Source organism: Eubalaena glacialis, chromosome 17 (genome assembly GCF_028564815.1).
Source record: "Eubalaena glacialis isolate mEubGla1 chromosome 17, mEubGla1.1.hap2.+ XY, whole genome shotgun sequence".
Lineage (NCBI taxonomy): Eukaryota > Metazoa > Chordata > Mammalia > Artiodactyla > Balaenidae > Eubalaena > Eubalaena glacialis.
In genome coordinates, this window is record NC_083732.1 from 69,535,514 (window position 1) to 69,563,297 (window position 27,784).

Consider the following 27,784-nt stretch of genomic DNA (forward strand, 5'->3'; position numbering starts at 1 on the left):
GATATTTCTTTTATTCCACTGGTCATTGTGGAAGCAGGTAGAAAGCAGGTAGAGCTGGGGATGGTGGGGGATGCATGGTACAGCAAGGAGGGTGCTGGAAGGGACACAGTGAAGTTTTCCCCTTGGTGGTAATTTTTAAGACAAGCACAGTTGAGGCTTTTCTGAGTCACTGAGCACTTCTGGGAACTTCAAAGTCATTGTAGGCTTATTCATTGAAATTCTGGGGGTCCATCACTATAGCTGCACATCTTCAGGGTAAAGAACTTGAAGAGGTCTTCCTTTTGGATGTACTTTGTTTATTGAGAGCTGTTGGGCAGAAAATAAAATAAAATAAAACAATCACGAAAGATCATTCCCTGACAATCTGGATCTAAACACAGAGAGGGTTCATGGATCAACAAATGAAATTTCCTATTAAATAAATACCACACATTAAATGTCAAGAAGTAATGATTTTTAGAGGTGGGGAAGATCAGAGATTTACATAAAACATTTCACTCACACCCTGTTTTGTGGTATCTACCCTGATGCTGCCACCACACCTATGAGTTTCACTTATTAAAATAATAAAGAGGTAGAATGACTAAAATCTGATGACCAATGCATACAGCTAAACACAGTTCCTCAAAGGCTAAACCTGACAGACAAGATTAGTATTCAATTTGGAGAATGGCTGGTGATGTTGCCTAATATTTTTTCCAACCTGCTCTACATGTGTATGCTGCTGTGTGTAGTTTTGCTTATTTTCAGCTGATCTTTGAGAAAATTAATCTCATCTCCTTTATTTCACTTATTAAATGTTGACGTTAAAACCAAATATAAAATGGGGATAAACTGGGGCAGGGAATCCAAACCATACACAGAATCCTTAAAAACAAAAAAATCTGCCTTTTAAGCGTTTAAAAGACAACGGCAAGTCATAAGTTTCAGACAGGTGAAATCAATAAGTAAAGTTTTATGTGGAAGATATAACCTATGCAACATCATGTGTACACAACAGTGTGATGTGTGCGTGTGTAAAAATTAGAAAAATAGTAGTCATCATATCAGCTACCATTTGAGGAGCACTTACTATGAGTTTACTCTTTTTATGTTATATCATGTAATTCGGATAGCCATACAGAGTAGATAACCTCAGCCCCATTTCACAGATGAGCACACCACTGGCGCGCACAGCATTTGGTTACCTGCCCGGCATACACTGCCACTAGATGTTTGAGCTGACCCATCTGACTTCAGTAGGCGACACTGTTCTAGTGGTGTTTTTCAAATCCCACAAGAGTCCCATTTTAAGCTGAGCCACTCCACTTTTTAGGTGTGACTGATGACCTTGATTTCACCTTCTGAGTCACAGCTCCAAGACCAGTCTTGCAGTTAAATTGAGGGAAGTGGGGTAGGGGAGCTGTGAGAGTTGGGGGGAGGACAGGTGTTAGAGAATAGGTGGAAACCAGGGGAGGGAAAGAAGGAACAAATAAAGAGCGGAGCGGTGGAGCCGGGCGTCGAGACGTTCCAGGAGCGCTGGCCGCTGGCCGGCAAAGGGGACCAGAAGAGCAGAGCAGGAAGGACCGGGCCAGGTGGCCGCCGCACCTGTGCACGTGACCCGCGCGGGCGCCGGGGCGGAGGCGCGCTCACCTGGGCCCACGTGACGGGGCGGGGACGGGGACGGGGGCGGGGACGGGGGCGGGGGCGGGGGCGGGGGCGGGCCCCGCCCGTCCGAGGACAGCGCTGCCACGCCCCGCTCCCGGGCGGCGCGCCCGGAGCCCGCGGACCCGAGCAGCGGCGGCGGCGGCGGCGGGAGCCCGGGAGGCGGAGGCAGGCGGAGGCGGGCGGAGGCGGGCGGAGGGAGGTGGCGGCGGCGCGCGGAGACGCAGTAGCCACAGCGGCAGCATGTCGGCCGGCGGAGCGCCAGTCCCGCCGCCCCCGAATCCGGCCGTGTCCTTCCCGGCGCCACGGGTCACCCTGCCCGTCGGCCCCGACATCCTGCGGACCTACTCGGGCGCCTTCGTCTGCCTGGAGATTGTAAGTGGGGCAGCCTGGGCGAGGGTCGCGCCCCGGGTGGCGAGAACTGGCAGCGGCATCCTGCCCCCGGGCTGTCTCCTGCGGCGCGGCCCCCAGCTCCCGTCCCCCCGGCGTGGCCTTCTCCTGCGCCCCCCCCCCCGGGTCCTCCCGATGCCCAGCGCAGCCCACACCTGGGCGACGGCGCCACCGCCCTGGCCCTCTCGCCTGGCACCTGTTACGCTGGCACCTGCTCCTCCGCTGGCGACAGAAGTGGTCCCGGGAGAGCGAGCAGGAGGCCCCGCGGGGCCGAGGATTGGGGACTTGGAGAGGAGAAGGCTCTTTGGAGTTGGGGTACTGTCAGAGACCCCCGGCGGTTTGGCCAGGGGCCGCGCTGGGCTGGAGCGGGAGCCGGCGCTCTCGGCCTCGCCTGATGCTACCTGCCATTTTGTTGGGTGGTGCAAGGTGGAGCCAACGACCGGGTGACCAGGAGGCCGCCAGGATGTGGAAAGAGGGGGCAGGAGGTACCAGGAAGAGGAGAAGGAGGGCTAAAAGACCTGGGCTGTTTGTTTTTTTTTCCTTTTGCCATTATGAGCGCCCTTTGGATTGGGGAGAGGAGCAGGGCTCAGGAGGCAGGGCAGGGAAAAGGTGAAGCCCATACGGTGCCCTGGGCAGTGTCTAATCAAGTGGGCTGAGAATGGTAGGGTAAAAGTACAAACGTGGCTGTCAGGCTCCTCGCTGCCTGAGTTTGCGCCTTCTCCCTTCCTAGTCTACCTCTGCAACTCCAAACCCTCTCAGCGCACTTTGTTGGGCTTAGGTGACCGTCGGGTCACCCGGCCTGTCGTGCAGCCTTCTTGGGCTGCAGACTTGAACTTTTTAAAAGGCACTTTAATGGAGTTGGGAGGTTTTGAAGGGCGCTGGGGAAAATGTGCAAATACAAATTGGGCAACCTGAGGTTGCAGCATGCCCTCAGAATGGCAAATACAGAGTGAAAGGTTTGCCAGTCAGTGCCTTTCCTGCAGGCTGGCTTTGTTTGCTCGGTTTGGGGTTTTCATATCGTCCCCCTCACCCACACCTCTGAGTTTGCATAACCTGGATTTGGGTCGCTTCGGTTTCACTTTTGTGCTTGTGGGGCTGGAACGCCTTGTGAGCATTGGTTTTCCGCCCCTTTATGCTAAGGCACCCTAAGTTAAGTTTAGCTCAGATTTGAATCTGAAAAAGGAGACAAGTGAGTTACAGGCTATGACATCAGTAATCGGATCGTGACTGCGAAGCTAGAAGAAACTGGTTTGAGTCTGAACCCAGTTCGGAAGCATCTGAATTCTTGGGATGAGGTGCGGGCATCCAGGTGAGAAGAGAGGGGCGAGGGTGGCCTTGGGTGGGCAGCCCCACTGTGGGGAGGGAGACAGCCTGAGACCAGTGAAGCCTGGGAAGAAAGATTTTATAGGTTCTGGGCTACTTTACTTCCGTGTTCCTCAGACTCCAGTTGTTTGCATACCTCTGTTAGAAGTTTTTGCCGTATTCACCTGTTCCAGAATTTACAGATGGTGCACTTTAAATGCATTCACCTTCTGAGCTTCAGTACCTTACCTTAGCCTCATCCTAAGCAATAAAAACATGAATTCTCAAATTTGATATGCTGGTCATATTTTTCTAATATTTATTCAAATAGATACTTATATGTTTATATATGTATGTATATATGTAAAAAATGTGACATACGTATATGTATATATATGCAAAGAAGACCTAGCCATGTGCTATCAAATCAAATGCCATCTCAAGAACCACCGGTGATCATGTGACACTTTTGGAAACTCCACCTAATTCTGAGGAAAAAAGTGGAAAGTGGTTTATTCTATTTCCTCCCTCCCACCCCCATATCTCTTTATTTATCTAGCCCATTGGTTAGTTCTCAACTCCTGCTATACTTAATTGCTTGGGCAGCTTTTTAAAATACTGTCGCTAGGCCAGACTAATTAAATCAGACTCTCTGGGGCAGCATCCGAGTTCGTTAGGTTTTTTAAAAAGCTCCCCCGAGGTTCTAATGTACAGTCATGTCTGGGAACCACCAAGGGAGGCCTTTTCGGGGCTCTGTGGACAAGACAGCTCTCTCCTGCGAATGTGAACCCTCTCCCTCTGCTAGAACTTCTGCCACGCCCCATCCCAGGGGAAATCCCAGGCTCACAGAAGTATCCAATCCCTTTCTCTTGTCTCTTCATTTCCTCTGGCTTCTTAGCCCCAAAACACTTCTAGGATCCTTATCTAGATAGAACAGCATCACTTCTGAAAGCCATTTCCGTTTAATTTTCACTTTTTTTGGCCAAATATCTTGATAGGTTTATAAATTTATTTATTTATTATTTATTTTTGGCTGTGTTGGGTCTTCGTTTCTGTGCGAGGGCTTTCTCCAGTTGCGGCGAGCGGGGGCCACTCTTCATGGCGGTGCGCGGGCCTCTCACTGTCGCGGCCTCTCCCGTTGCGGAGCACAGGCTCCAGACGCGCAGGCTCAGTAGTTGTGGCTCACGGGCCTAGCCGCTCCGTGGCATGTGGGATCTTCCCGGACCGGGGCACGAACCCGTGTCCCCTGCATTGGCAGGCGGATTCTTAACCACTGCGCCACCAGGGAAGCCCTCTTGATAGGTTTAAATCATAGGCCTCCATTACCTCTTACTTGATAACAACCTCCTTCCTCCCCAACCCAACCTGCAAAAAATAAAAGGACCAGGATATTCCAGTGAAACTGGTGACCTTAGAGAAACAAGAGACCACATTAGAGCCAAACTATAGCTCCTTCTTGGCCCTCATCCTTCTGTGCCACTTAGAGCTGTTGGATCATGTGCTTTAAGAGAGCAGAGGTGGAGGCCACCTTGGTCCCCTCTCTCTACCTAGAACATCCACACGGAGGAGATGCACAGATATAAGCAAAGTAGACACTTTTGAAGCACTTTGGTCCCTGATTTCTTAATATCCCTCTAATCTTCTGATCCCTTGAAATTGTTCAGTCTCCCATGGCTCCTCTTCAGAAATTTCTCTCTGTAAATTAAACGTGAGAATTCACCAGAAGCTGTTCTAAGCTCTGGGTGATGTCCTTTCTGGGGACCCCTTATTTTAGCCTCTGCCAGTGTTTCTGAATATGCCCAAACTCCTTAATGTTGACTTTCTATCGAATCCATTTGTCCTTGCAATTTCTTTATGTCCCATTGCTGTCGAAAATTGAACACCTGAAAACTGCATCTGACAAAGATGCTGGGCTATCTATAGTTGACTAAGCTAATGAAACCATGATCTTGGAGTTCACTTCTCGCACTAACCAGTAACTTTGCTCAATAATTTAATTTCAATTTGCCTTGTTGTACCACATTCACAATCTCTCAAGTGTCAGGCATTTGTTGGGGAGATAATTCAAAAGATACAGATATTGCCAGCCTCCAAACACCAGGTAAAGTAGTTTATAGCACTGGCTTTATAGGTGGAGATATTGCAACTTCACATGCATGGTGTGGTTTTCTTGAGATAGGTATGTTGTACTGCTAGACACCTAAGTTGTCTACCTCTGGGTTTTTGCACTCAGCTATACTTATCAATGTGTGCTTGCTATGAAGAGTTTAATACTAAGTTAGTTTTGCAAAGTGAAGCCTTTTAGTTTAAGATAGAAAACGTTACCTTCAAAAGTTATCATTTTCAAAATCTAATGTTTTGATTCAGTGTTTCCTGAATTAATGTTTTGTAAATCATTCATCAGGTGTTTATTGAATACCTGTTGTGCGCCAGACACTATTCTGGGAACAAAGATATTTAAACTCTGCCTCACTTGAAAGAGCTTATAACCTAGTTGAGAGGATATGCCCCCAAAATAACTACCATTCAGGGAATAAAGACACAACAATGGAAAGTGAACTATAGCTAAAGCACTTTCCAGGCAGGTGTATTATAAGAAAATGACATTGGAACATCTGTACTATTGGGCTAAACAAGCTATCTCTGGTCCTTGTCCTCAATGAGTATTATGCACAAGAAGATTGGAAGTAACAGTATTAAACATGGAAAAGAATAAAGGTCATTATTGAATTCAGTGTGTTTCACAGTTTCAGTATTTAGGAAACTGTCTACATTCCCCATGATATTCCTGAACATTTCTCTTTATGGGAGATGGTCTAGGACTCTTATTCACAGGCTTCTAACTGCAGTGTTTTGGATGCGAGAGTAATTTTCATTTTTTCAACAAATAATTAATAACCTGCTATGCATCAGGCCTTATCTTATGCCCTGGAAATAGGATAATTAACATAACTCCTGCCCTTAAAAGAAAGTCCTATACGGTAAAGTATAAAGCCAAGAAAGAATTACAGTGCTGCATTTGAAGTGATAAAATTGGTTTATGAAAAGTACTATTGAAAAACAGGGTGGAGTACATCTGGCCACTGGGACGGCCAGGACAGGGCAGCTTTAATGGGATGGTGACATTTGAGTTTAGCTTGAAATGATGAGTAGGGGTTCAGTAGACAAAAGTGGGAAAGAGAATTCCAGGTAGAAACAAGGGCATGTGCAAACCCCAGAGACAAGAAAGACCATGGCATGAAGTTCAGGCAATGGTTGGTGTTTTTCTGTGTGTGTTTTTCTACATGACTTATGGGAAGGTGGCAGGGGGAGGAAAAAGAGCAGGTAGGGGTCAAGGTGTGGTTTGCTGAGAAATGATAGGCCAAGGCATAGCATTTGTTTTTGTCTGTGATGGGGAGCTGCTGAAGGACAGGGATAACTTGATCAGACTTGCAGAAATCTTTGAGTAATGAAGTTTGGTTATAAAGCAGAGAGATTGAAGGCAGGAAGGTCAGCTAAAGGGCTTATTGCAGTGGTTTGGATGAGGGGTGGTGAGAACTAGAAATAGGACAAAGAAAAGAAGCAGAGAAGAGGCACAGATTTGATATTTAGAAGGTCAACCGCGTATGTAAAGTTTTGACATGGCCTGAAATGATCGTAGACCAAACTTAAGTATAAGATGTAACACAGAGGACTTAACGCCAGAAAAACAAAATGTTAATGAAAGGATGATGGGGAAGGAGGGGCTGTGGAGCAGGCATGTGCAGTCATGCAGATAGTTCTATGGAAGGGATTTCAGGTTATTTTCAACCTGCAGCTTTGACTGTAGATGGACTAACACATAAATGTTCAGCTGTATAGAGTTCTCTTTTCTCACCCAGAAAATAGATTTCGGTTGCAAAGGGACATTGTGTGTCTGCAGTGGTGAAGAGGGGCTATCTGTGGGTATGTTTTCCCTGCTTCAAAGGGGTTTTAATTCTATAGGTAAAATTTTTACTTTGCGTCTGGGTTAAAAATCTCCATCCATGTGAAAAAAAAGTCTTTAAAACTTCATAAGAAAAAAAGTGCCCCTGCCAAAGATTATTTTCAGCAGTCGTTTTCCCTGGCTGGCAGTTCCGTAAGAAATAGGAAGAACTGAAACATGGAAAACTTCAAACCAAGTTGCTGAAAACCTTGACCTGGAGCTCCAAAGGAAAAGGTTAAGGAGAGGAGATTTGTCTTGTGGTGCCTGATAGAAATGTTGTACCTGGTGGTAGGAGCCATGGATGTGGCATATCTGCATTGATATAGCTGAATAGGAAAGACTGTGTAATGACATGGGACAGGAACGAGGCAGGTGTAGCCAATACCACGCACGTTCAGTACTTAACAAATGCTGTGTGATTGTTCTGTAGGACAAACTGAACAGTGTGAAAATATTCTAGAGAAACTGACTGGAGCGGGGAAGAGCAGCTTTGGAGTACGCCCTCTTAAGTCTTGCCCAACTGTTTTTTTTCTTCTAGCATTTTATTTTATTTTTTAACTTTTTATTGAAATATAGTTGATTTGCAATGTTGTGTTAGTTTCACATGTACAGCAGAGTTATTCAATTATACATATATATGTATTCTTTTTTTTACATTCTCTTCCATTATACGTTATTACATGATACTGAGTATAGTTCTCTGTGCTATACAGTAGGTCCTTGCTGGTTCTCTATTTTATATATAGTAGTGTATATATTTTAATCCCAAACCCCTAATTTATCCCCCTGCCCTTTCTCCTTTGGTAACCATAAGTTTATATTTTATTTCTGTGAGTTTATTTCTGTTTTGTAAATAAGTTCATTTGTATCATTTTTTAGATTAGACGTATAATCTGTATCATATAATATTTGTCTTTGTCTGGCTTACCTCACTTAGTATGATAGTCTCTGGGTCCATCCATGTTGCTGCAGATGGCATTATTTCATTCTTTTTTATGGCTGAGTAGTATTCCATGTGTGTATGTACTACATCTTCTTTATCCATTCATCTGTCAGTGGACACAGGTGGCTTCCATGTCTTAGCTATTGTAAATAGTGCTGGTATGAACATTGGGGTGCATATATCTTTTCGAATTATGCATTATGTATTATGTATCTTTTCTCTGGATATATGCCCAGGAGTGGGATTGCTGGATTATATTGTAGCTCTATTTTTAGTTTTTTAAAGAACCTCCATATTGTTCTCCATAGTGGTTATACCAATTTACATTCCCACCAACAGTGTAGGAGGGTTCCTTTTTCTCCACACCCTTTCCAGCATTTATTATTGCCCAACTTTTAAAATGTCATGACTCCTCTCCAGGAGTTTAAAGTTTGACCTGAATTTCCTGTGTCTTGTTTTATATGAAAAGGGCCATGCCCTTTCACAGTCGCCATAGATGACATTCCTAACTTTTGTACAATAGCTTTCAGAAGAAGTAAGGTAAAAAGAAAGAAAAGAGGCAATGACTTGTACAGTCCTTGTTGATACTGAAGCATGGGCATGCGTGAACATTTTTAACCTAGGTGATAACTAGTTACCTATAAACATGAAAAGAGGATTTTAAAAATCAAGGGAAATTATAATTAAGAATAAAAGAGGGCCAGAGCATACTTCTCCCCTATAATATGGGCTTTCCATTTTAAGATTATTATCAGCTTGGTAGCCATAGAAGCACCAAGAGATGGCATCCAGCCAGGGAAGTCTTTCTGGAAGATATACTACTAGAGTTTAGTTATCCAGCGAAAATTCTGATGGCAGCATGCTGAGCAGAAGTATGGACCAGTGTAATAGACGCTTTGTGTGCAGGGGATGAGGGACAGAGGCTGCAGTGCAGAGATAGGCTGGCAGGGGAAGGAGCATTGCAGGGGAGAGGGTGAGCTTGGAGAGCCAGGCAGGAGTATTCACCAGTGCTGTAACCACTGGACTGCAGTCACATCATGAGTGACTTTACACTTTTATGGGCTGCCTTGTAAACACATCTATCAGCTATTGTATCTGTTGACTGAAGGATGTTCCCACTTAAAAACATTCTTTGGAATACAAGTTGTGTGTAAAATGGAGTTATAGGTAATCTATTCCCTAGAAGATAAATAGTCTGAACATGTTTAACATCCTTTAATCCTATTGTTTCATTTGTAGCACCCATTGAAATAGGAGGGGTGATCAAGAAGATAAGGTATTCTGAACTTTTGGAGGGCCACAAACCCCTCTGTGATTCTGATGAACATTGTAGACTGTGCCCTCAGAAAAATGTATATGCACTTATCTACCCAATTTGATATGATTTTGGAGAATCAACCCTGCCCCTGCCCCAAGCCAATCCATGGCAAAAGTATAGAAACCCTGCTCTAGAATAAACACGAAACTTTGATGGGGACGAACTAACATAATGTTAAGAGCATAAGCTCTGGTAGCCAGTTGCCGGGTTCAAATCCCAGGTCTAACATTTATTAACTGTATAACTTAGAGCAATTTATTAATGGCTCTCTACCTTGATTAACTTCTGTATAAAATGGTAATAATAATAATAGTACTTAGCTCTCAGTGTTTAATCTCTCAGTGTTAATCTCAGAGGATTAAATTGGTACAAATAAAACCCTTAGAATAGTGCTTGAACACAAGACCTAGATAAATGCTAGCTTGTATTTCTGTTACCCTCACCAGCTTCGACCTCTTACTCAGATTAACTCTGTAAGCCAGATTGGGAGACATTTTTTCCTCTAGTCTTTCTGATTTGTTCGTCCTCACTGATATAAAGTGATGAAAAGCCCAATATGTAAGCAGTAGGAGAATTGGAAAGAGAGGTCATATGTTATACACAGAAAGTTCTAAGTATTGAAATGTTTCTCCTTAGGGCAGTCTAACCAGTCCTTTATACCTTCAGCTTCACTTACCTTTCCCTGGTTTCATTCCAAACACTGACTGAAAATAGGTCAGAGTAGGAATTGGCCTGTTTACTTAGTGAATAATAAGAGTATACTAAGATGAAGGTGTCAAAGTGGTATGAAAATTATTAGCCAAGATGTCGGAGGGCATGTTTTAAAAGCACGCTATTAGGAAATAAGTGACATTTGAAAAGAAAAAGGGTGTTTGCAAAAGGAATCCTTTGGGCACATAGGAAGACCATCCAAATAGGACTCAATTTGAGAGGTCTGTAATCCACGCAGCCAGAATTGCTGCTTGCTCAAGACCGTGGTTTCCCGTGGGGTTACATATTTTTGCCAGTCCACAGTTTCTAGTGAAAACATGTTTTAGCTCCAGCTCTGAGGGTTCAGTTCGGTGTGATGTGTGGATGAATAATACTTCCATGGTGCTCTTATGGGAAGGCTTCAGCCAAGGTACACCCTTCTGCCCTGCAGGAGCCAAGCTGAAGGGATGAGTATATGCTACAGTAAGCCACAAAGGAGACCCGTGGCCTTAGGAATGGGTAGCAACTTAATCACGGCAACTCGGGATATATTTGAGCACTTGAGGTGTGTGCCAGGTACACCTAAATTTGAGCTCAGGAGGTGAGGGGTCACAGGGGAAGACTGATATCTACTTGAAGACGTGTTTGCCTTTGCATTGCCTGGAAGTCGGGTTGTCGTTTTGTCAGAGCTTGAGATTCAAAGTCATGAGCCCTGACTTGATTCCTTACAGAAATTTCAAAAGGTGGTGCATTTGGGAGTTTTGTGTGTAATTATCAGACTTCTTAGGACACCAGAGAGTGGTGGAAGGCCATGATAGACAAGGGGTCAGAATGTGGATTCAGATCACCGTGGGTGAACAGGAATTCCAGCCTTCTTCAGGGTGTGTGCACTCTGCAGTTGCTACGAAACATTATCAACTAGTCTCCCTCAGATTTTAACCATTTTTGTGCTCTGCGTTTCACTTCTAAAAACAGGCTACCTCCAGAGCCACCTCTGCTGAACAGGGATGCTGATAATTAACATGAGTGGTAAATACTCTGAGCTTCGTAACGTGCAGAATTAGGTCAAGGGAATATACTAAGCATTGGTAATGTTATTAAAAGCTCAATTTTTAAAGTTGGAGCTAGATTGGGAAGCTCTGGAGAAAAGGTAGCTTTTGGCCAAAAGAAAAGGTAGCTTATCGTGAAGTAAGGAGAAATAACTGTGTCAAGGCCCTAGGGACCCATTCACCAATGTGACCGTCTTGCAACGAGGAAGGTGGATCTCCAGAGTGGGATTATTTCTCTTCTCTGGGCCATCCTCTATGTTCCAAAGCTCCTGTGGTAAGGACGACTTAAATCTGTATTTCACGGAATCTCTGATCTAGGGATGTAGTGTGTGTGTGTGTGTGTGTGTGTATTTGGGGCGGGGGAGGCATCCATACACCTTCCTGCCTCCCCTACCCCCTTTCCAGCCACACACACACCACAAATGGGGAGGCAAGTCTGTTCTCTTTTCATGTACACACTTAGTTCCCTTTCCAAGCCTTTGAGGTTCGGGAGGGGCTGTAGTTTTGAGTCCGGCAAGAAGAGTTCATCTCTACTGTTTCACATTAGCATCCGCTGTGACAGCCTTCGTCTGCCTTGAAAGCCTGCTTCAAAACCTGCCTCCCCTGCCTACCGTCTAGATTCCTGCCGTTCTGTTTCTTCTTCCCTCTCGCAGTCTCTCGGAGCACACAGTGTTGAGCCCTTTTTATAGCACTCGCCACAATCTGCTCCTGAATCAGATTTGATGGTGTCTATTTCTCCCTTATTAGAGCTCCTGGAGATAGAACCTTACCTTTTTTTTTTTTTCTCAGTGTCCTTCTGCAGTGCCTGGCAGCAGATTTGAGGCTGACCAGTTTGAGGTCCAGTTCAGGTTTATTACATGTTATGTTTAATTCCAAGGGATCACATAGCCTCTTCTTCAGAGGTGTGAAATTATCATAATCTCGATATCATATAATTATGCTTATCTATCTGAGTCTGCCTGTCCCTAATAAACAGTGGCCAATTGTTCTTTATTATTCTTTATACTGGCACCTAGAGTTTCAATAAATGATTCTTGAATTAATAGATGTGTAATAATGATGTATATTTCTTAAACAGTATTTAATGTAGCTTATTTGTGATGGGAGAGTAAGAAAAGTCTACCAAGAAGAGGCTGAGAAAAAAAGAAAAAGTGGAAAATCTTATCACCTTCAAATATTTATTAAACAGTATGAAAGAGTATAGAATCTTTTACCAGGGACATTGTTTTTTTCATAGCTACTAATAAGGTTGTGGTTACATTTTTTTAATATACATTATTACCCATGACTTAGATTTACTTCATAAAACTTTCTGGGTTGATTGTTCATATTTGATTTGGAATAAGGACTTGAGATGTACCACCACTATTATCAATTTATTAGATTGGTGCTTCTGTTATCATTGCTCAAGTGATAATTTATTAGGCTTTCCAAAATGTTTTTCAGAGTACTAATGAATTGTATGGGCCTTTTTTTAAGAAACAAATTAATACTTGTATTTTTAACTTTTAGTGCCTTACGCAGTTTGGATATTATCTAGCAAGATTCACACGATTATTGGTTTTTAATATTTGGTGCTCCAACTGTTCTCATATGGGAACTAGGAGTTTGTTCACTCAGCAAATATCTGAGAGCCTTCCATATGCCAGGCGTACCTGCTTCTATGATATCGCCTATATTGTGTGGGGGAGTGGGGGCCGGGGGGGAGGATTGATTCCCACTTGCCTGTCGGTGTCTCCAGGCAGGTGTACCATAGCCTAGGTTTTTGTGTTGCCAAATGTAGCACAGTGCCGGACTGAGAGTTAGGAAAGAATTATTATGTAGATTAATAAATGACATGGGATGCAAGCCATTATAAGGCAGCATGCTGCCAAGAAGATCTAAGAGTACAGTTTGACTGAAAGCCAGGGGCATCAATTACAATGTTTCCCATCAACGTCACAAATCCCTAGTAGGGAGCTTGCCCAGAGGGCAGAGGGGGGCCTGAGCACGGGGTGGAACTCAGGAAGGACCTTTAGGTTGATGTGCTCTTCAGGGTGAGCTGTGCATGGGAGTTTCTCAAATACACATGGGGAAGGAACGACGTTCTGGGCCAGCATATGTCAGGCCACTCAGATGTGAAAGAGCTTTGTCTCTGGACTGTTCATTTCTTTTTCTATAATGTGAGATGTGAGGGGTTTAGTGGCAAGAGACAAGCATGCAAAAGGCAGGTTTGCTCGTAAAGGTCCTGGAATGCCATGCAGAGGGTGTGTAGCCTTTATCTCTCTAGTGGTAGTATGGACGAGGCTATTGCTGTCAGGTTTGTAAAACTGCCTGTCTTCACCCCTCACCACTTCTCCTCCTGTGTCTTCTCACTCACTCCCAGCTGTCCCAGCCAGAAATCTGGGTATTTTCCTTATCTGTTCTTTTGCTGTCATGTCCCACATCTGCTCAGCCACCAACCGCCCTCACATCTACTTCTCAGTTTCTCTCTGAGCCACTCACTTCTCTCTGTGCTCAGCTCCTTGAGTCTACTTTACGCTCTGTTATGGTAACGGTCTCCGCTGTGGTCCCTCAGCCCTCCACCTGTTCCCCTCCAATCCATTGTCACACTCCAGCCAGAGAGAAACTCCTAAGTGCAAACCGATCATGCTCATTCCTGCTCAAGGTGATCTGAGGCTTCCCATTGCCCTTGGGTGAAGTTCATCTCCTTGACCTGACCTTCAGGACCCTCCAGCTCCGTCTCCAGCTCGCACCTCTGGCCATTCTGCACATGGTGCCCGCTGCTCCTGTCACCCTGAGCTCTGCCCTTCAGCTCTGCCAGCCTGTTTCTCAGCTTCCCCAAATCATCTCAAGACTCACCCCCTCTGCCCTGGAACAGCATTCTCTGCCCTCTGCTACTCTCCCTGGCCCTGTCCTTTGGGTTGTTGCTTCTAGGGAGTGTTTCCTGACTTTTCAAATCTGGATTTAGAGCCCTCATTGTGTGGACTTGCAGTGCCCAGTGTTTGCCCAATTGTGACTTGTGTGAAGCAGCATTTTAGCGACTTGCTTAATTTTCTCTTTTCTGTAAGAGACTGTGAATTATGTGATGGTCGAGACCATTGTTTACCGTTTTATTCCTAGCACCTGGCACAATGCCTGACAGTAGGTATTTATTGAATATTAGATCTGTGAATATCTCAAGCATCTATTCTCATGCCCAGCACATAGAAGAGTGTCAGTAAATGATGGAAGATTTTATTGTTTACTGTCATGTACAATAGCTGCTATTCTGTATATAGGCAATAATCTCACCTGTACAAATAGGTCATGATAAGGACTGAAACATGGCCATTAGAAGTGACAAGTTAGGAAGTTATGGCTGATCTTTTTTACTAGCCCCTCTGAGAAATGGTGAAAGCAGAAGCCAGCGGACAGTGGTTTGAAGAGTAACAGCAAAGAGAGGAGGCGGAGGCCTAGCAAAGATGAATTTGTAAAAATGGTGAACTGAAAAGGGAAATCCTTAGAGAGGGCAGTAGTTAGAGAAGCAGCAGGGTCGACGGAAAATACTTTCATTTATTTATTTTTTTAAATTTTTATTTTCTATTAGAGCATAGTTGATTAACAATGTTGTGTTAGTTTCAGGTGTACAGCAAAGTGATTCAGTTATACATATACATGTATCTATTCTTTTTCAAGTTCTTTTAAAGGAAAATACTTTTAGATGGTGAAAGAATACTGAGCCTGGTCATGGGCTGAAGATGAGAGTCCAACAGGAAGGCAGGTGTGCAGAAATAGGCGTGGAGTCAGATCAGGTCCCAGAGTAGAAGTGCTGGCCTACACCTGAGAGAAGAATGCTCTCCAGTAATGATAGAGACAAGTCGCTGGCGGGGTTGCAGGAACACGTGCAGGAGTCTGGGGAGGAGCAAAGGCAGTGGTAAGCCTGATGCAAGCATGTTCAGTTCTATGGCCCAAACCTATTACCGTGTTTCGTTTTCCCTTTAGGTGTTTGGGGGACTCGTGTGGATCCTGGTCGCCTCCTCCAATGTTCCTCTACCTCTGCTGCAAGGATGGGTCATGTTCGTGTCTGTGACGGCTTTCATCTGTTCCCTCCTCTTCCTGGGCGTGTTCCTCACTGGCGTGGTGACTCAGATTAATGCCAATTGGAACTTCCTGGTAAGGGATATTTAAGTCTCTTTCAGGAAAATGTGAGAAACTTTTAAATATCTCATTCTGTCCTGAAATGCTGGATGCCCCGTTCTATCTGTTGCCTCTAGTGGGAGAGAAAAGGTCAGAGCACAGAGGCTGCTGTGCTGCCATGTGGCCGGCCTTGCTGGACAGCAGGGTCCCAGTTTGTTCAGTTCCTGTGGTGACAGAGCCGAGCCATCTCTCTGTTATTCCTTTATGAGTTAGATGACCTTTCCGCAAAGACTGTTTTATTTAATACAACAAATGAATCACATTACGGTTATTGAACTATTGAACAGATGCCTTTGGGAGATGGATGCTGTGCCATTTTCCATTGATTCCTGCTTCAGATATTAAATACATATATTCTTTACAGAAAACAAGTAGCTCTATATTTTACTCTCCAAATACTTAGAAAAGGAAAGGGGATATTTTATATTTATTTTCAATGCCTGTCCTAGACTGGCAAGAATTGCTACGTTTTAAGAAATGAATTTCCGATCGACACCATTTTAAAAATTATGACACCATTAAATTGGGTCAACTTACTTTCCCTTTTTCTCATATAATATAGGGAGCCTCTTTCACGTTTGTGGTTATTCATTCTCTGGGACTGTCTCAAAATGGTCCCCAGTGGAGCATGAATTCCAATGCATGGTGGACAGTGCTTTAATGAAGTTCATGAAGAACCACCATTAGGTTTCCTTCACACTTTGGTGGTTAGGAACTTAAATCAGACCTTTAGTCGGGCTTTATATATGTTCCTTTCCGGTGTGGTAGTATTTTATTCAGCAGCAAGGAAAATATTTGTTCTTGTCTTATTTATAGACCATAAAGAGAACCATCATCCCAAATGTTATCAGCAGTGAAGTCTAAGCAAATGTGGCTGTCCATTCAATCAGCCCGGGGCAGATGGCATGGGTTAGTGTAAAGCTGAGGAGGAAGAGTGTAGTGTGGTGGTTATAATGATGCACAGGCTTTGAGATTAGTCTGGTTTGCTTACTAACCATGTAGCCTTGGGCAAAATATTGAACCTCATTTCTTCCTCTGTAAAAACAGTAATAGTAATACCAACCTCACCAGATGCTGTCAAGGAATAATGGAGTTCATGTAGTATAAAGTGCCCAGCTTTGTGTCTGATTTATAGTAAGTGATCAGTAATCATCATAAGTCCTTAAACACGCTGAGGCTTGCAGTTGGAAACTTTGAAAGTCCTATTTCTTAGGTTGCTGATACAACGTATTTCTGCATTTTTGCCTTGATTTCTCATTAACGATGAGAAAATATTTCTAATAATTACTCAAGTGACGAAGATCAAAAATCCCTATTTAAGTTACAAATAGATGCTTAATCTCCTTTTTCTAAATGCCTGGCTTTCCTAAAATAATGCATGAATGAATCAGTCAATCCCTAATGTTGGTGAGTGCCACCAGGCTCTTTTAATATCAGGCTTGAAGATGGTATTTGGCCAGTATGTACCAGTAGTATAGCCCTACTGGTACTTTGGTACTGGTTCATACATAGCCATTTCCCCAGTCTACTGCCTCTTCCTAAGTGCTTTGCTCCCTCTCACCCTGGCCCTTTCTTTGAGACTTTCCTGGACCTCCTAATAGCCCAGCAACAAAAGAGTTAATATATGGAAAAGTAGTGAGTCTCCAGGATCCTGCAGTGGTCAACGTTCTGTCTAACTGGTTGATGCACACGCCTTACCAATGTTTAAATATTTTTCCAATATCACTCCTGGTTTTATTAGACATATGTCCATACCCTCTTCTTTCCTTTTGCTTATATTGAGTCTTTCTTCGTTATTGAGTACAAGCATTAATATTAGGTTTCCTAAATTTATTAGGTTTAATTAGGTTTTCCAAATTTGTATTTCTTTCCAATTTGTAGCATTGTATCTGATGTTCAGACAATAAAACGTTGGGTTTTTTTGTTTTTTGTTTTTAAATTAAACCACTTTATGAAAGGGACAATTGAAACTGCCAATCTGTTCCATAGGTCACCTGCAAAGTTTATCTTACGGCTTTCTGGCTGGAGTAGTCCACTCTTACTGAGGGAAAAATGGGGACAGCGACACACAGGACACAGTACAGTGGTTGTTAGTACACAGTCTTGTCATATGGTGGACATACTTTCAAAGAGCCAACTCTGGCCTTCAAGGAATTTGCTTATACGCTAACATTGTATTTAGAAAGGGCTCCCTTTTTTTCCCTATTCTTTTGTGATTTTCTACATACTTAGTCATTTTTGACCACATGGCTGCTTTTGATAGATTTTAAAATTTATCTTGTATACTCTCAGCCAGGTAAATTTTTGAGCCATGCATATCATGGAGTTGTCACCAGATGGTAACAATTTTTAATTGCTGCATTCTGGAATTGTTAGACATTAATTGCTCAAAAAATTATTGCTTCCCACCCACCCCGTGATAACAGTTTAATGTCGCCTGTATGCCATGCGTGAAGGAAGAATGCGTGTTGAATTTATTTTCTAGAAGTATTCATTGTGAGATTACCTACAGTATGTATAGCTTCTAGTTTTTGTTGATCATGAGATTAAATTAGTATTCATGGCTGACGTCCTCAGTATTTTTTCCCAAGCTTTCTAGTGTTGGTGTAAATGGTGAAATAAAAATATGATATGTAATAACACATATTAAGTGCTAAAAACTTGCCCCCTTCTAATTTGAGGAAAGCAGCAGATTTTAATTTTGAGATGCTTTTTCTTCATTGTTTTTATACGGACTGGCAATAATACCATTTCACCTAACTTTAAACAGATGTCCTACTTATTTCTCCCTTTTTGGAAGATGGAGTGTTAAGGAGAGATATATGTTAGAGAAATAAAAGATACCCAAAAAAAAAAAAAAGGCCTTGTACAATTAAACATGTTTCTTCCCTTTCTTCCCCAAAAGTGTAGCTGGCACACGTGACCATCTGCCTAGTGTGGAAATCACTTAATATTTTTAAAATGTCCTGAGCTATGTTTTCTGTCCCCACATTCATTTACCTATTTGACCTTACGGAAAATGATGGTTGTCCTCATTTTTACAAATGAGAAAACTACAGCTCAGAGGGACTGTTATCCCTTTTTCATGCTGCCATTGTGTAAAACAGGATCCCCCTATATACAGCGTGGCTTTTTTTTTTTTTTTTTAATAGTTAGTGAAAGTTTGACCTTGAGCTAAGAAGCAGAACATGGGCTGGAGATAAGAATGTGGGAAAGAGTTACCTGCTGCTGAAAATATTCAAGGCATGCTTGAGGCTGAGTTTACTTGAGGTGACGACAGGTGGGCTGCACTCTGGGGTGCGTGAGTGTTGGGAAGATTGGCAGAAAAGCAAGAGCATGTGACGGAGACTCAGAAAGGGGAAGGGGTCCTCTGCTAACGGGGGAGGGCCAAGGGCTTCGGACAGGTGGTCCACAAAGGGTGGTCCCTGCCCTGCAGCACCAGCATCGCCTGGGAACTTGTTAAGAATGCAGATTCTCAGATACCACCCAGACACATAGAGTCAGAAACTCGGGGGTTGGTGCCCAGTAGTCTGTGTTTTAACAAGCTCTTCAGGTGCTTCTGATACACACTAACCTTTGAGAACCTCTGGCTTAGAGCAAATAATCTGCATTGTCCAAAACAATGAGTGAAATTGTGAGTGAGGAAGACCTTTGTGCACACATCCCACACATAGCAGGAATTAGAATAAGATGTCCAGGGTGGCCAAATATGAATGTGGGTGTAGCTCTCCAGTGATGGGGGATATTTAATGAGCACCTAGTATATGCTTGATCCTATGTTAAGAACTAGAAATACAGTGGTGTACAAGACAGGCCTGGTAGTGGCTCTCAAAGAGTTTGTTGGAGTAGACAGTGGCAGTGAGGAAACCATTACACAACTGACAGAACAATTATAATTATGTTAATGGCCAAGAAGGAAATAAGAAGAGCGTGCGTATCCTCTCTGGGCCACTGGGAGGCAGACTCTAAGATGGATTTGGAAGTATAAGAGATTTTTTTTTTTTGAGGGAAAGGGGAGGAGATAACACCTTCAAAAGAGGGAGGATGTAGGATAAAGCAAAAAAGTCTTAGAGAGGGATAAAGTCTTGGCCAAATTAGTGAGAAGCTCCAGAGCACAGCCTTCCCTTTAAGACTCTTGTGTTGGGGGAAAGTGGCCAAGCACCAGTAACCGCACTGGGCCATCACTGGCTGAGGGCGGCCCAGGAAGAATGTGACCTTAGTTCAAACACAGCAGCAGATCTCAAATCCACTGAAGCCAAAGCTGTCAGCTAACTCTGCTCCTCACAGCAGAATGTCAGGTTCTTTCTGGAAGGGACACGTGTGCAGTGCGTGCCGTGGATGCTCCAGACCTCTTCTTGCACCACGTGGTCCCACTTCGCCATACGTGTTTGGGGCCTCGCTCCTCCAGGGTTCCAGTGTGCCTCTCTTCCTGAAGCAGAACTTAAAAGAGAGAGGCTGGAGGGACAAACTGCAGCCCCTCTGACAGGAGTTGGTCTCAGAGCCACAGCTGGTCTTGGTCACCGCCCTCCTCCACTGACCATTTTAAACTCCTCTTGTTCAGCACTCATGTCTGCTGGTCTCCGAGGTTTACCTGGTGGTGTAATGCAAACCCTCCCTCGTGAGAGAGTGTAAGCCCCCTGGTAACTTTATCCTTTCAGGCCAGTATTGCTGCAGTTCTCCATTTTAGTCACAGTTGGGCAAGAGAGTTCTAACAGGGCCCCAAGTAGATCACCCGAGTTCCACATAGACTCCTTCCTGCCCTCCTGTGTGTCAGCAACCCTACCTTCTCTTGTCAAGATGGTGACTCCTCCTCTTGCCTTTTGATCCCTGAGCACAAAGAATCCAAAGTACACAGGCAGCAGCCATAGCTCATAGTTCAATGGGATGCTTGCTGTATCCTCTAGCAAAAGTACATGCCCTGGGGACCAGGACCTCTGATCATGCAGAGCCCAGAGTTGTGGGGACAGCAGTCACAGTCTTTCATCAGGTCAGTGGGAGTGATGACGGTAAGAGGAGAAACTCCTTCCCCCCTTGGTTCTCACTCTTCCAATGAGGACACAACACCATACTGAAAACTCTTTTTCACTGTGTCTATCGCATCCCGAAAGATGGCCACACATCCTCCCAGGGTAGTGCCTCCAGGTGTGCCTTCAGCCAGCCATCCTGTCGTGCTGTCTGGCCAGCGAGTTCTAGATGGTGCAGCATACAAGACAACTCGTGGTCGTGGGCCCATTCCCACTCCTCCTCTGCTGAGAAGTTGGTCCCTTGGTCAGTTGCTGTGTTGAGTAGATGCCTATAAATCAGGCATTCTGTAAGTCCCTGGATAGCCTTGGAGGCTGAGGTTCTGCAGGGAAGAAAAGCAAATCCATACTCAGAATGAGTGTCTGTTTTGTGAGAATGAACCCTTATGTCTCCCAGGGAGGTAGAAACTGAGTTTCGTCAATTTGGTACCAGGTGCGAATAGTGCCACATCAGGGTCTCAGAGTCAGTCTCTGTTGCTGGCAGGTTCAGCATTAAGAAAAGGCGGTAGCTAGGTCAGCTTTGGCAATTGGGAGTCCGTGCTATTGGGCCTCGACATAGCCTCCTCCTCCCAGCCATGACCACTCTGTTCTTGTACCCATAATGCCACTAGCCGGGTAGCTGGTGACAAAGGCTGGTTGCATCAGCTGGCCAGGTCATTTTCTCTACGTGCCATCCCATGATGGATGCTTCTGGTGGGCGTGACCATGTAACAGAAAGGTCACACTTCACGCTGTATGCTTAATCCCATATGTCCATCTTCCTGCTCCATACTTCCTTGTCTCTAAACTTGTAGGCTTTTATTCTCCACGGCCCTGACTAGCCTGCCAGACCATTCACCACTGACCGCAAGTCTCTGTATGTTCTTACCTTGGGCCGCTTTGCTTTCTTAACAAAGTGTATGACATGCTGCACCACTCGTCGTTCCATCCACTGGGAAAATATCCCCTAACCTCTGTCTTTCAAAGCCAACCCTGAATGTGGCTATAATTCACGTGTAATGCAGCTGCTGTCCCCTTTCACCTTGCAACAGCATAGCGTGCCATCAGAAACAAGTACAGGTGTTTCCTTTCTCCTTCATCTGGACCTAAGGGCTCCCCTCCCCCATGTGGCCATAGGTGTGGGCTGAGGAAGGAGGGCAGTCCCATCCTGGTGGGTGACACGGGGGCCTGCGCTACCTGCTCACGCAGCAGACCTGCGCCCTCTAGCCCAGCTCAGCTCAATCGCTGCTGTGCCCTCCCCATCTGAAGAAGCGTCGCTATGACTTTATGAGTTGGTGGCTTTGATAGAACGCCATTCTTAATGAGCAGTTCCAGATACTTCGTCACTTGGTGTCTCAAGATCAAGTGTTTCTTCTCTCCGAGGGCCCAGGAGGACCCCGGGAGCTGCTTTTCCAAGATGCGTAATTCCCCAGTGCAACTTACATGCCTGACTTTAGAACCCCAGGAGCCTACGTAGTGATTTTGTCACCACCATTGCCATGAGTTCCTTCCTACGTCTTTTCCTCCATCACTCTAGAGCGCATAGGACCCTAAGGCTAGTACGGATAGCTGGATAGTATGACCCAAGCCATACAGAGCTGGGCGTGTAAGAAGTTTATCGGATGGTAACACCTATGAAAGCTGAAGGGGGAGGAAACAGGACTGGGCAGGGAAAGCCTTCAACACAACTCAGTTCTGATACTCCTGTATGATACTCCTGTAAAGGAGGAAGGAGGCAAAATTAGGCAGGAATAGAAAGGTGGTATTATTGGGGGGGATGGTGTGGAGGGCTGGGGGACAGGTAATTGGTTGTGGGAAGACTCTTTCCGGTCAGAGACGCTACCATGCGTAAAGAGTATCAGCCCTGAGGTATAGAGTGATTCCTGGGGACCAAGATGAGACCTGAGTGGCTGACGTTCAAAGGGGAAAGAGGGTGGCATCAGCTGAGGCTGGTGAAGAAGGCACATCATACCGAGAGTCGCAGGCCATGTCACCAGGCGTTTCCCGTTCCTTTTAAGATGACAACTTCAAATGGAAATAACAAATGGTGATTGTAAGGTGTATAATAATAAATGGTAAGTACCTGCTGTAGGAACTGTTAACAAAAATACACAGCGGTGTGTTGATGGTATATTAACTCACGTAAGACGATGTGAATTTTAAGAGTTGTGTGTCACATCAATGCAGCGAGAGATAAATAACTTAATCACAACTGAGTTTTGTATGAAAATTTCCTCTGCTTTTTGTAGAAGTATATGTTTGTTTTGTTTTTTAGACTATCGGGAGATATGGTATTGAATTCAGTGATTTCATAGGCCCATAGTGTATGGGATGACAATCTAATGGATAAAAATAATAATTGCTCAAAAATAAAATGATTATAGAATGTGTATATAATTATATAACTATATAATATACAATAATAAAATAGATATTATATAATAACTCTAACAAGATGTAATTTAAATGCTATTTTACTTGAATTTTAAGGACAGGAATTCTATGGTACCTTAATCAAAACTGAAATTATGTATTTTATTCTAAAATTCAGTGGATCTGAAGGTTTGCCACTGTGCCAATTACAACGGGTCAGTTGATTTTCACTGGGATTCTAACAGCTTGACATTGCTGAGGGAGCCAAAAGAAATGGCAAATGCAGTTAAAGACTGTTTAAGTGTTCTAATTTTCCTGAACGTAAACTTCATTTGAAATAAGGAACGGAAGAAAAATCTCTTCTTTTTCATTGTAGCTGTCTTCCTTTTCCACCCTCTTTCAGGATCTCGCTTACCATTTTACAGTGTTCGTCTTCTACTTTGGAGGCTTTTTGCTGCAAGCAGCTGCCACATCGCTGCACGATCTACATTGCAATCGAACCGTGGCTGTGCAGCCGCTCTTGAATGATGACCAGTATAACATCAACGTGGCAGCCACAGTAAGTGTTTGATGAATACAGTTTACCAGCGCTTCCCCTCCCCTGTCAAGGTCTCCAAGAAAGTCCTCCGGCAACGATAGTTTTCTTTAATAATAACCATCAGCATTAGACATATAATAGCTGATTATCTGTACAATAACCTTATGAGCCAAGTTGTTACCCCCGGTGCTGTGGATGATGAAACTGAAGCACCGGGAGGCTGACTTTCATGTAAGATCATACCTGTCAGCGGTAGTAGTTGACCTTGCACAACAAAGTCTACTTTGTGAAAAGAATTAATTGTGCTTTCTACTTGGTGTAACTTCAGACACGGTTAGGGAGATTTGTCCTTCCCTTTCTCTGTCTAAGTGAAGCTGCCCTAGTAAACCTCTACATGCTTCAAGTTCTACATTAATCCCCATTTCATCCATACACTCCAGTAGAAGTAAATCTTTAGTTTCTGAGATTTAATGACAGAAACTTAATGCATGAGCCATTCATTTGTGACATTCCATTGAGTCCCTCACTTTTCTTTTTATTTCAGTATACCTTAGAGAGAGGAAAACTCCTTTTCCCTAGTAATAGGTATCAAAAGTGGTCATTCATGCAGGGGCCAGGCCAGCCCAGTGTGGGTGAGTGAAATCAGCTGAGCTGACTCACAACAGGGGAACAACCTCGCTGATCAGATCATCGGATGAACAAAAGCATAAGCGAATTCCTAGTCAAAACAGAAACTCTCTCCTTCCGGGTGTATACTCAACATATAATTAAAAATGCACCAGGCTTTTTTTTTTTCTTTTTTTGATGGGAGTCGTTAGAGATAGAATTTATCAGAATTCCTGTGCTTATAAGGCACGAACTAGAGCAGTACTATAAACAGAAGTAGGGGGGAGCCACGTGTATGCAGCCCCCCAGGATTCTGGTATCACTGAGGGTACCATAAATTCATAATCTTCCACTGCAGAGAAGACATGGAGGACAATCGTAACTACATGTGAGCAACTCAGAGTGTAGTTAAGATTTACACTTTGAGATTTATCATTTAAGGGTATCATTGCTCAAGAAATTTTGAAATGTCCTGAAATTTTATAAATCGTGTATGAAATGTGATAGAGGGTTTCCCAAATTTGACAGACCTACACTGTTTGCATGTCATTACAAATACGGTATAAAACTGAAATAAACTTTTCTAAGTTGTTGAAATAAAACAAATTTTGATCAACCATGGAAGAGGAAGTACTAGATTTTCTCCAAGATTATGAAATCTCTCTAATGCCGTTGTCTTATGAAGAGCACACTGTCTTGTGGAAAGGATATCGAAGAAAGTGGGTTTTCCAAAACTAAGATGTATCAGGCAGGTAATAAAACAAAAATACTGTTGTTTTAGATTTGGGAATATTTGTGACATTGGTCAGCTTTTCAGAATTCATGGTGGTTGTGATTTCTTGTTCTAATTAAATATTCACATTTGTACTTTAAAGTGGTCATTCTCATTCAACAGAAAATGCCTAGATCAGAGATGTATCAGAGAGACAACCAGGAGAAGAAGGGTGGGGAAAATAGCAGAATGGTAATTATGCTGTAAAAATGTTCTGTAGGTGGATCTGATATTCCTTCTCAGAGCTCTGGTTTCCTTGTAAAGGATTCCTGTACTACATCATAATGTTTTAACATATTTAACTGCTTTGGTAGTTTTCGATGAATCATAAACCCCAAAAGGGTGAGGACAATACCTATTATTTGTTTATATGTACCAAGTGTACTGATGTATGCATAGTTGGTGCTAAAGAAATCCTTGTTGAATACAAAGGACAGTGATTCAGAGCTAAGTACAGACTTGAGGACTGTCTCCCACGCCAATCTGATGATTCATTTCTGTGGGTTTTCTCTCTTCAGCTCTAAGGTCACTTTCCATTGTCACAGAAATGATTTGCTACATCCTCAAGTCCTGATAGCTGCACTTTGCTTGGCTGTGAGATCACTGTGCAAATAGACATCTCATCGTGAAGTTTTGAATATGTACCATGTTAGGGGTTTCACCACTGCTTAACAAGGGAGTCCAATACGGGAAAAAAGGCTCAACCTAAATATAAACGATTTTCATTAGCGTTGAAGTATCTTTAAGTAGGCTGGTCAGTCTTCAGACAGTTGTTCCTTTGGACGAATGTTTTCTTAAAGTCAGGGTTATAAATCTGATGTGAATTGTTGTTTCTTTTTTCTTAGATTTTTGCCTTTGTGACGACAGCTTGTTACGGTTGCAGTTTGGGTCTGGCTTTACGACGATGGCGACCGTAACACCCCTTACAAACTCACTGCCTGTGTGTTAGTTTCATTTGTGTACTCTTTATGTCTGATCAATTTGGATACCATTTTGTCCAGATATAACAACATCCCCAAAGTAATTTGTTTAGTATATGGAGAGAATCTAAGTATAAGTTTTGGTTCATTTCATGGATGGGATTTTAATTTTAGTATGATGTTAAACAGAGAAATAGCCTTTAGTTTTACATCTGTCTCTTTCTCTTTTTTTTTTTTTTTCTTATTTTAAAGAAAATTTCCCTTTACATCCATAAAATACACAGATATCGTTCATGAAAAAAGGGGTATCTCTTGTGTTTAGTTACTGAGTTACCTGAACCTTAATTTTAATAGGTAACTAAAACTCCTGAAGAAAAACACATTTCAAATAAACTTCCCACTGAACTCTGTGTTTTAGTGTAAAACGGAGATCGACACTCTTTAAAGGTCCAGATAGTAAATATTTTAGGCTTTGTGGGCCATTCAGTCTCTGTCACAACTACTCACCTCTGCTGTTACTACATGAAAGCAGCCATAGACAGTAAGTAAACGAGTGAGTGTAGCTGTGTTCCAGTAAATTTTTATTTACAAAAACCGGCAGCAGGCTGGATTTGGCCTGTGGGCTGCAGGGTATCGTTTGCTGACTTCTGGTGTAAAACCTTGGTTATGGGTTCTGTATTTTATTGAACTGATCCTGAAAGGTATAAAGCAAATTAGAGAAGCCACATAGTTTTTAGTCTCATGCAGTAATCACATTGCCTTTAGGTAAATGGTCAAATACCCTTGAAGGGGCTATAGTTTCTCAAGCTAATTCAAGCAGAGTCTTGGGTACAGGAAAAAGTAATTTATGAAGTGAACCCTAGTTGCTTAATCCACCTAAGTGTTTCCTAACAACTGAGCAAAATGCTCATCTGGCATCCTTAAAATGAGAGCCCCAGAGACCACTAACCACTCCTGGAACTGGTATCTAGCTCCTGATGTCTTACTTTGGGTTTATTTATGCTTCAAATACAGCTGTTTACCCTGTGCATGAATATACAAATATTTATGTGTGGATATGTGAGGCTTTACCCAATAGAGCTCTCCAAAGGGTGAACTTTTTACTTCTAATTCTTTTACATGACTCTGAATTAAATTTGAATAGAGTATGAAATAAAACTTAAAGTTGTAGATCCTCACATGTTTAGAGAACAGTCCTGACATCTATTGAATATGAATAGCACAGAAAAGTATTTTAACCCACCTCAGAGACCCTGGTCGTGGTAACATGCCAAAATGGCTTGAAGGGGAGAACAAGTTAGAGTTAGGCCCCCAACTCACACCACCCGTCCAAACAAGATACTTATCTCTTGCCTCAAGAGGGCTACCTCTGGGAAAAGAGGGCTTTTGAATATTTTATACTTTCAACCGTTTGCTTTTTGGCTGAATCATCCACTACAAGTGCCATGTATAAGCTGGGCTGTTAGATTTCATGGAACATAGAACAATCGTGAATGAGTAGCATAATCAATGCTCAGTGATCAAATCCTGTTTATGTGATAATCCCTTAGAAAGAAGAATCTGATTAGGGTTTGGTTTGTGATGTGATTACAGAGATAAAAGGTATATTTACTATGTGGCAAGAGGATATCAGTCTTGTGACTTTATACTGATGTCATAACTTTTCTATAATATCCAACTTCCCTGGTTTTTCTAGCTCCATGCCACACTCTTAACCCTGAATTATGAATTGTATATTACAGAGTCATATATGTGCCATAAGGATATATTGTCCATTCCAGCTGGAATTGTTAAAAGTTAGTCTGCTAGATTTAGTTGTGAGATTGTATTTTTGTTTCCAAGGTATAACAGGTCCATGCTTGGTGGCATTAAATTAAATGATTTCATGAAACTGCTTTGGTGACACTTTTGTAAATGGATTGCTTCTAGAACATTAAGAACCAAGCCTAAAACTCATCTAACTGTGAATACTTGGAATTGTAAATTAATCATGATCTAGATTTGTGAGTTGACTGACAAAGCACTTGAACAAAAATTATGGCATTTGAGAATTTCTTTATATATCTTAGCTGTAAAAATGAGGAAGTGTTGGTTGGTTTTAAAATCTGGTAACTCCATGATGAAAAGAAATTTATTTT

At 43.1% G+C, this 27,784-nt stretch overlaps 1 protein-coding gene and 1 long non-coding RNA gene across 3 annotated transcripts; one reads left to right on the plus strand and one right to left on the minus strand.

Annotated features, from left to right (window-relative positions):
- LOC133076936 (uncharacterized) lies at nt 1-2,485 on the minus strand. Its single transcript, XR_009697644.1, has 3 exons — nt 2,231-2,485; nt 1,188-1,402; nt 1-306 (listed from the first exon to the last, which is right to left on the minus strand). It is a non-coding gene; the product is annotated as an uncharacterized LOC133076936 (long non-coding RNA).
- MAL2 (mal, T cell differentiation protein 2) lies at nt 1,811-27,784 on the plus strand. Of its 2 annotated transcripts, none has more exons than XM_061171625.1 (4): nt 1,811-2,019; nt 15,243-15,413; nt 23,214-23,369; nt 25,245-25,523. In XM_061171625.1, exons 1-4 carry the CDS (start codon nt 1,888-1,890, stop codon nt 25,248-25,250), a joined length of 465 nt encoding a protein of 154 aa, XP_061027608.1. In that variant the 5' UTR covers nt 1,811-1,887; the 3' UTR covers nt 25,251-25,523. The 2 variants fall into 2 exon arrangements, with proteins under 2 accessions (XP_061027608.1, XP_061027607.1); XM_061171624.1 differs by lacking the exon at nt 25,245-25,523 and adding an exon at nt 25,572-27,784 and having other exon boundaries at nt 1,812-2,019.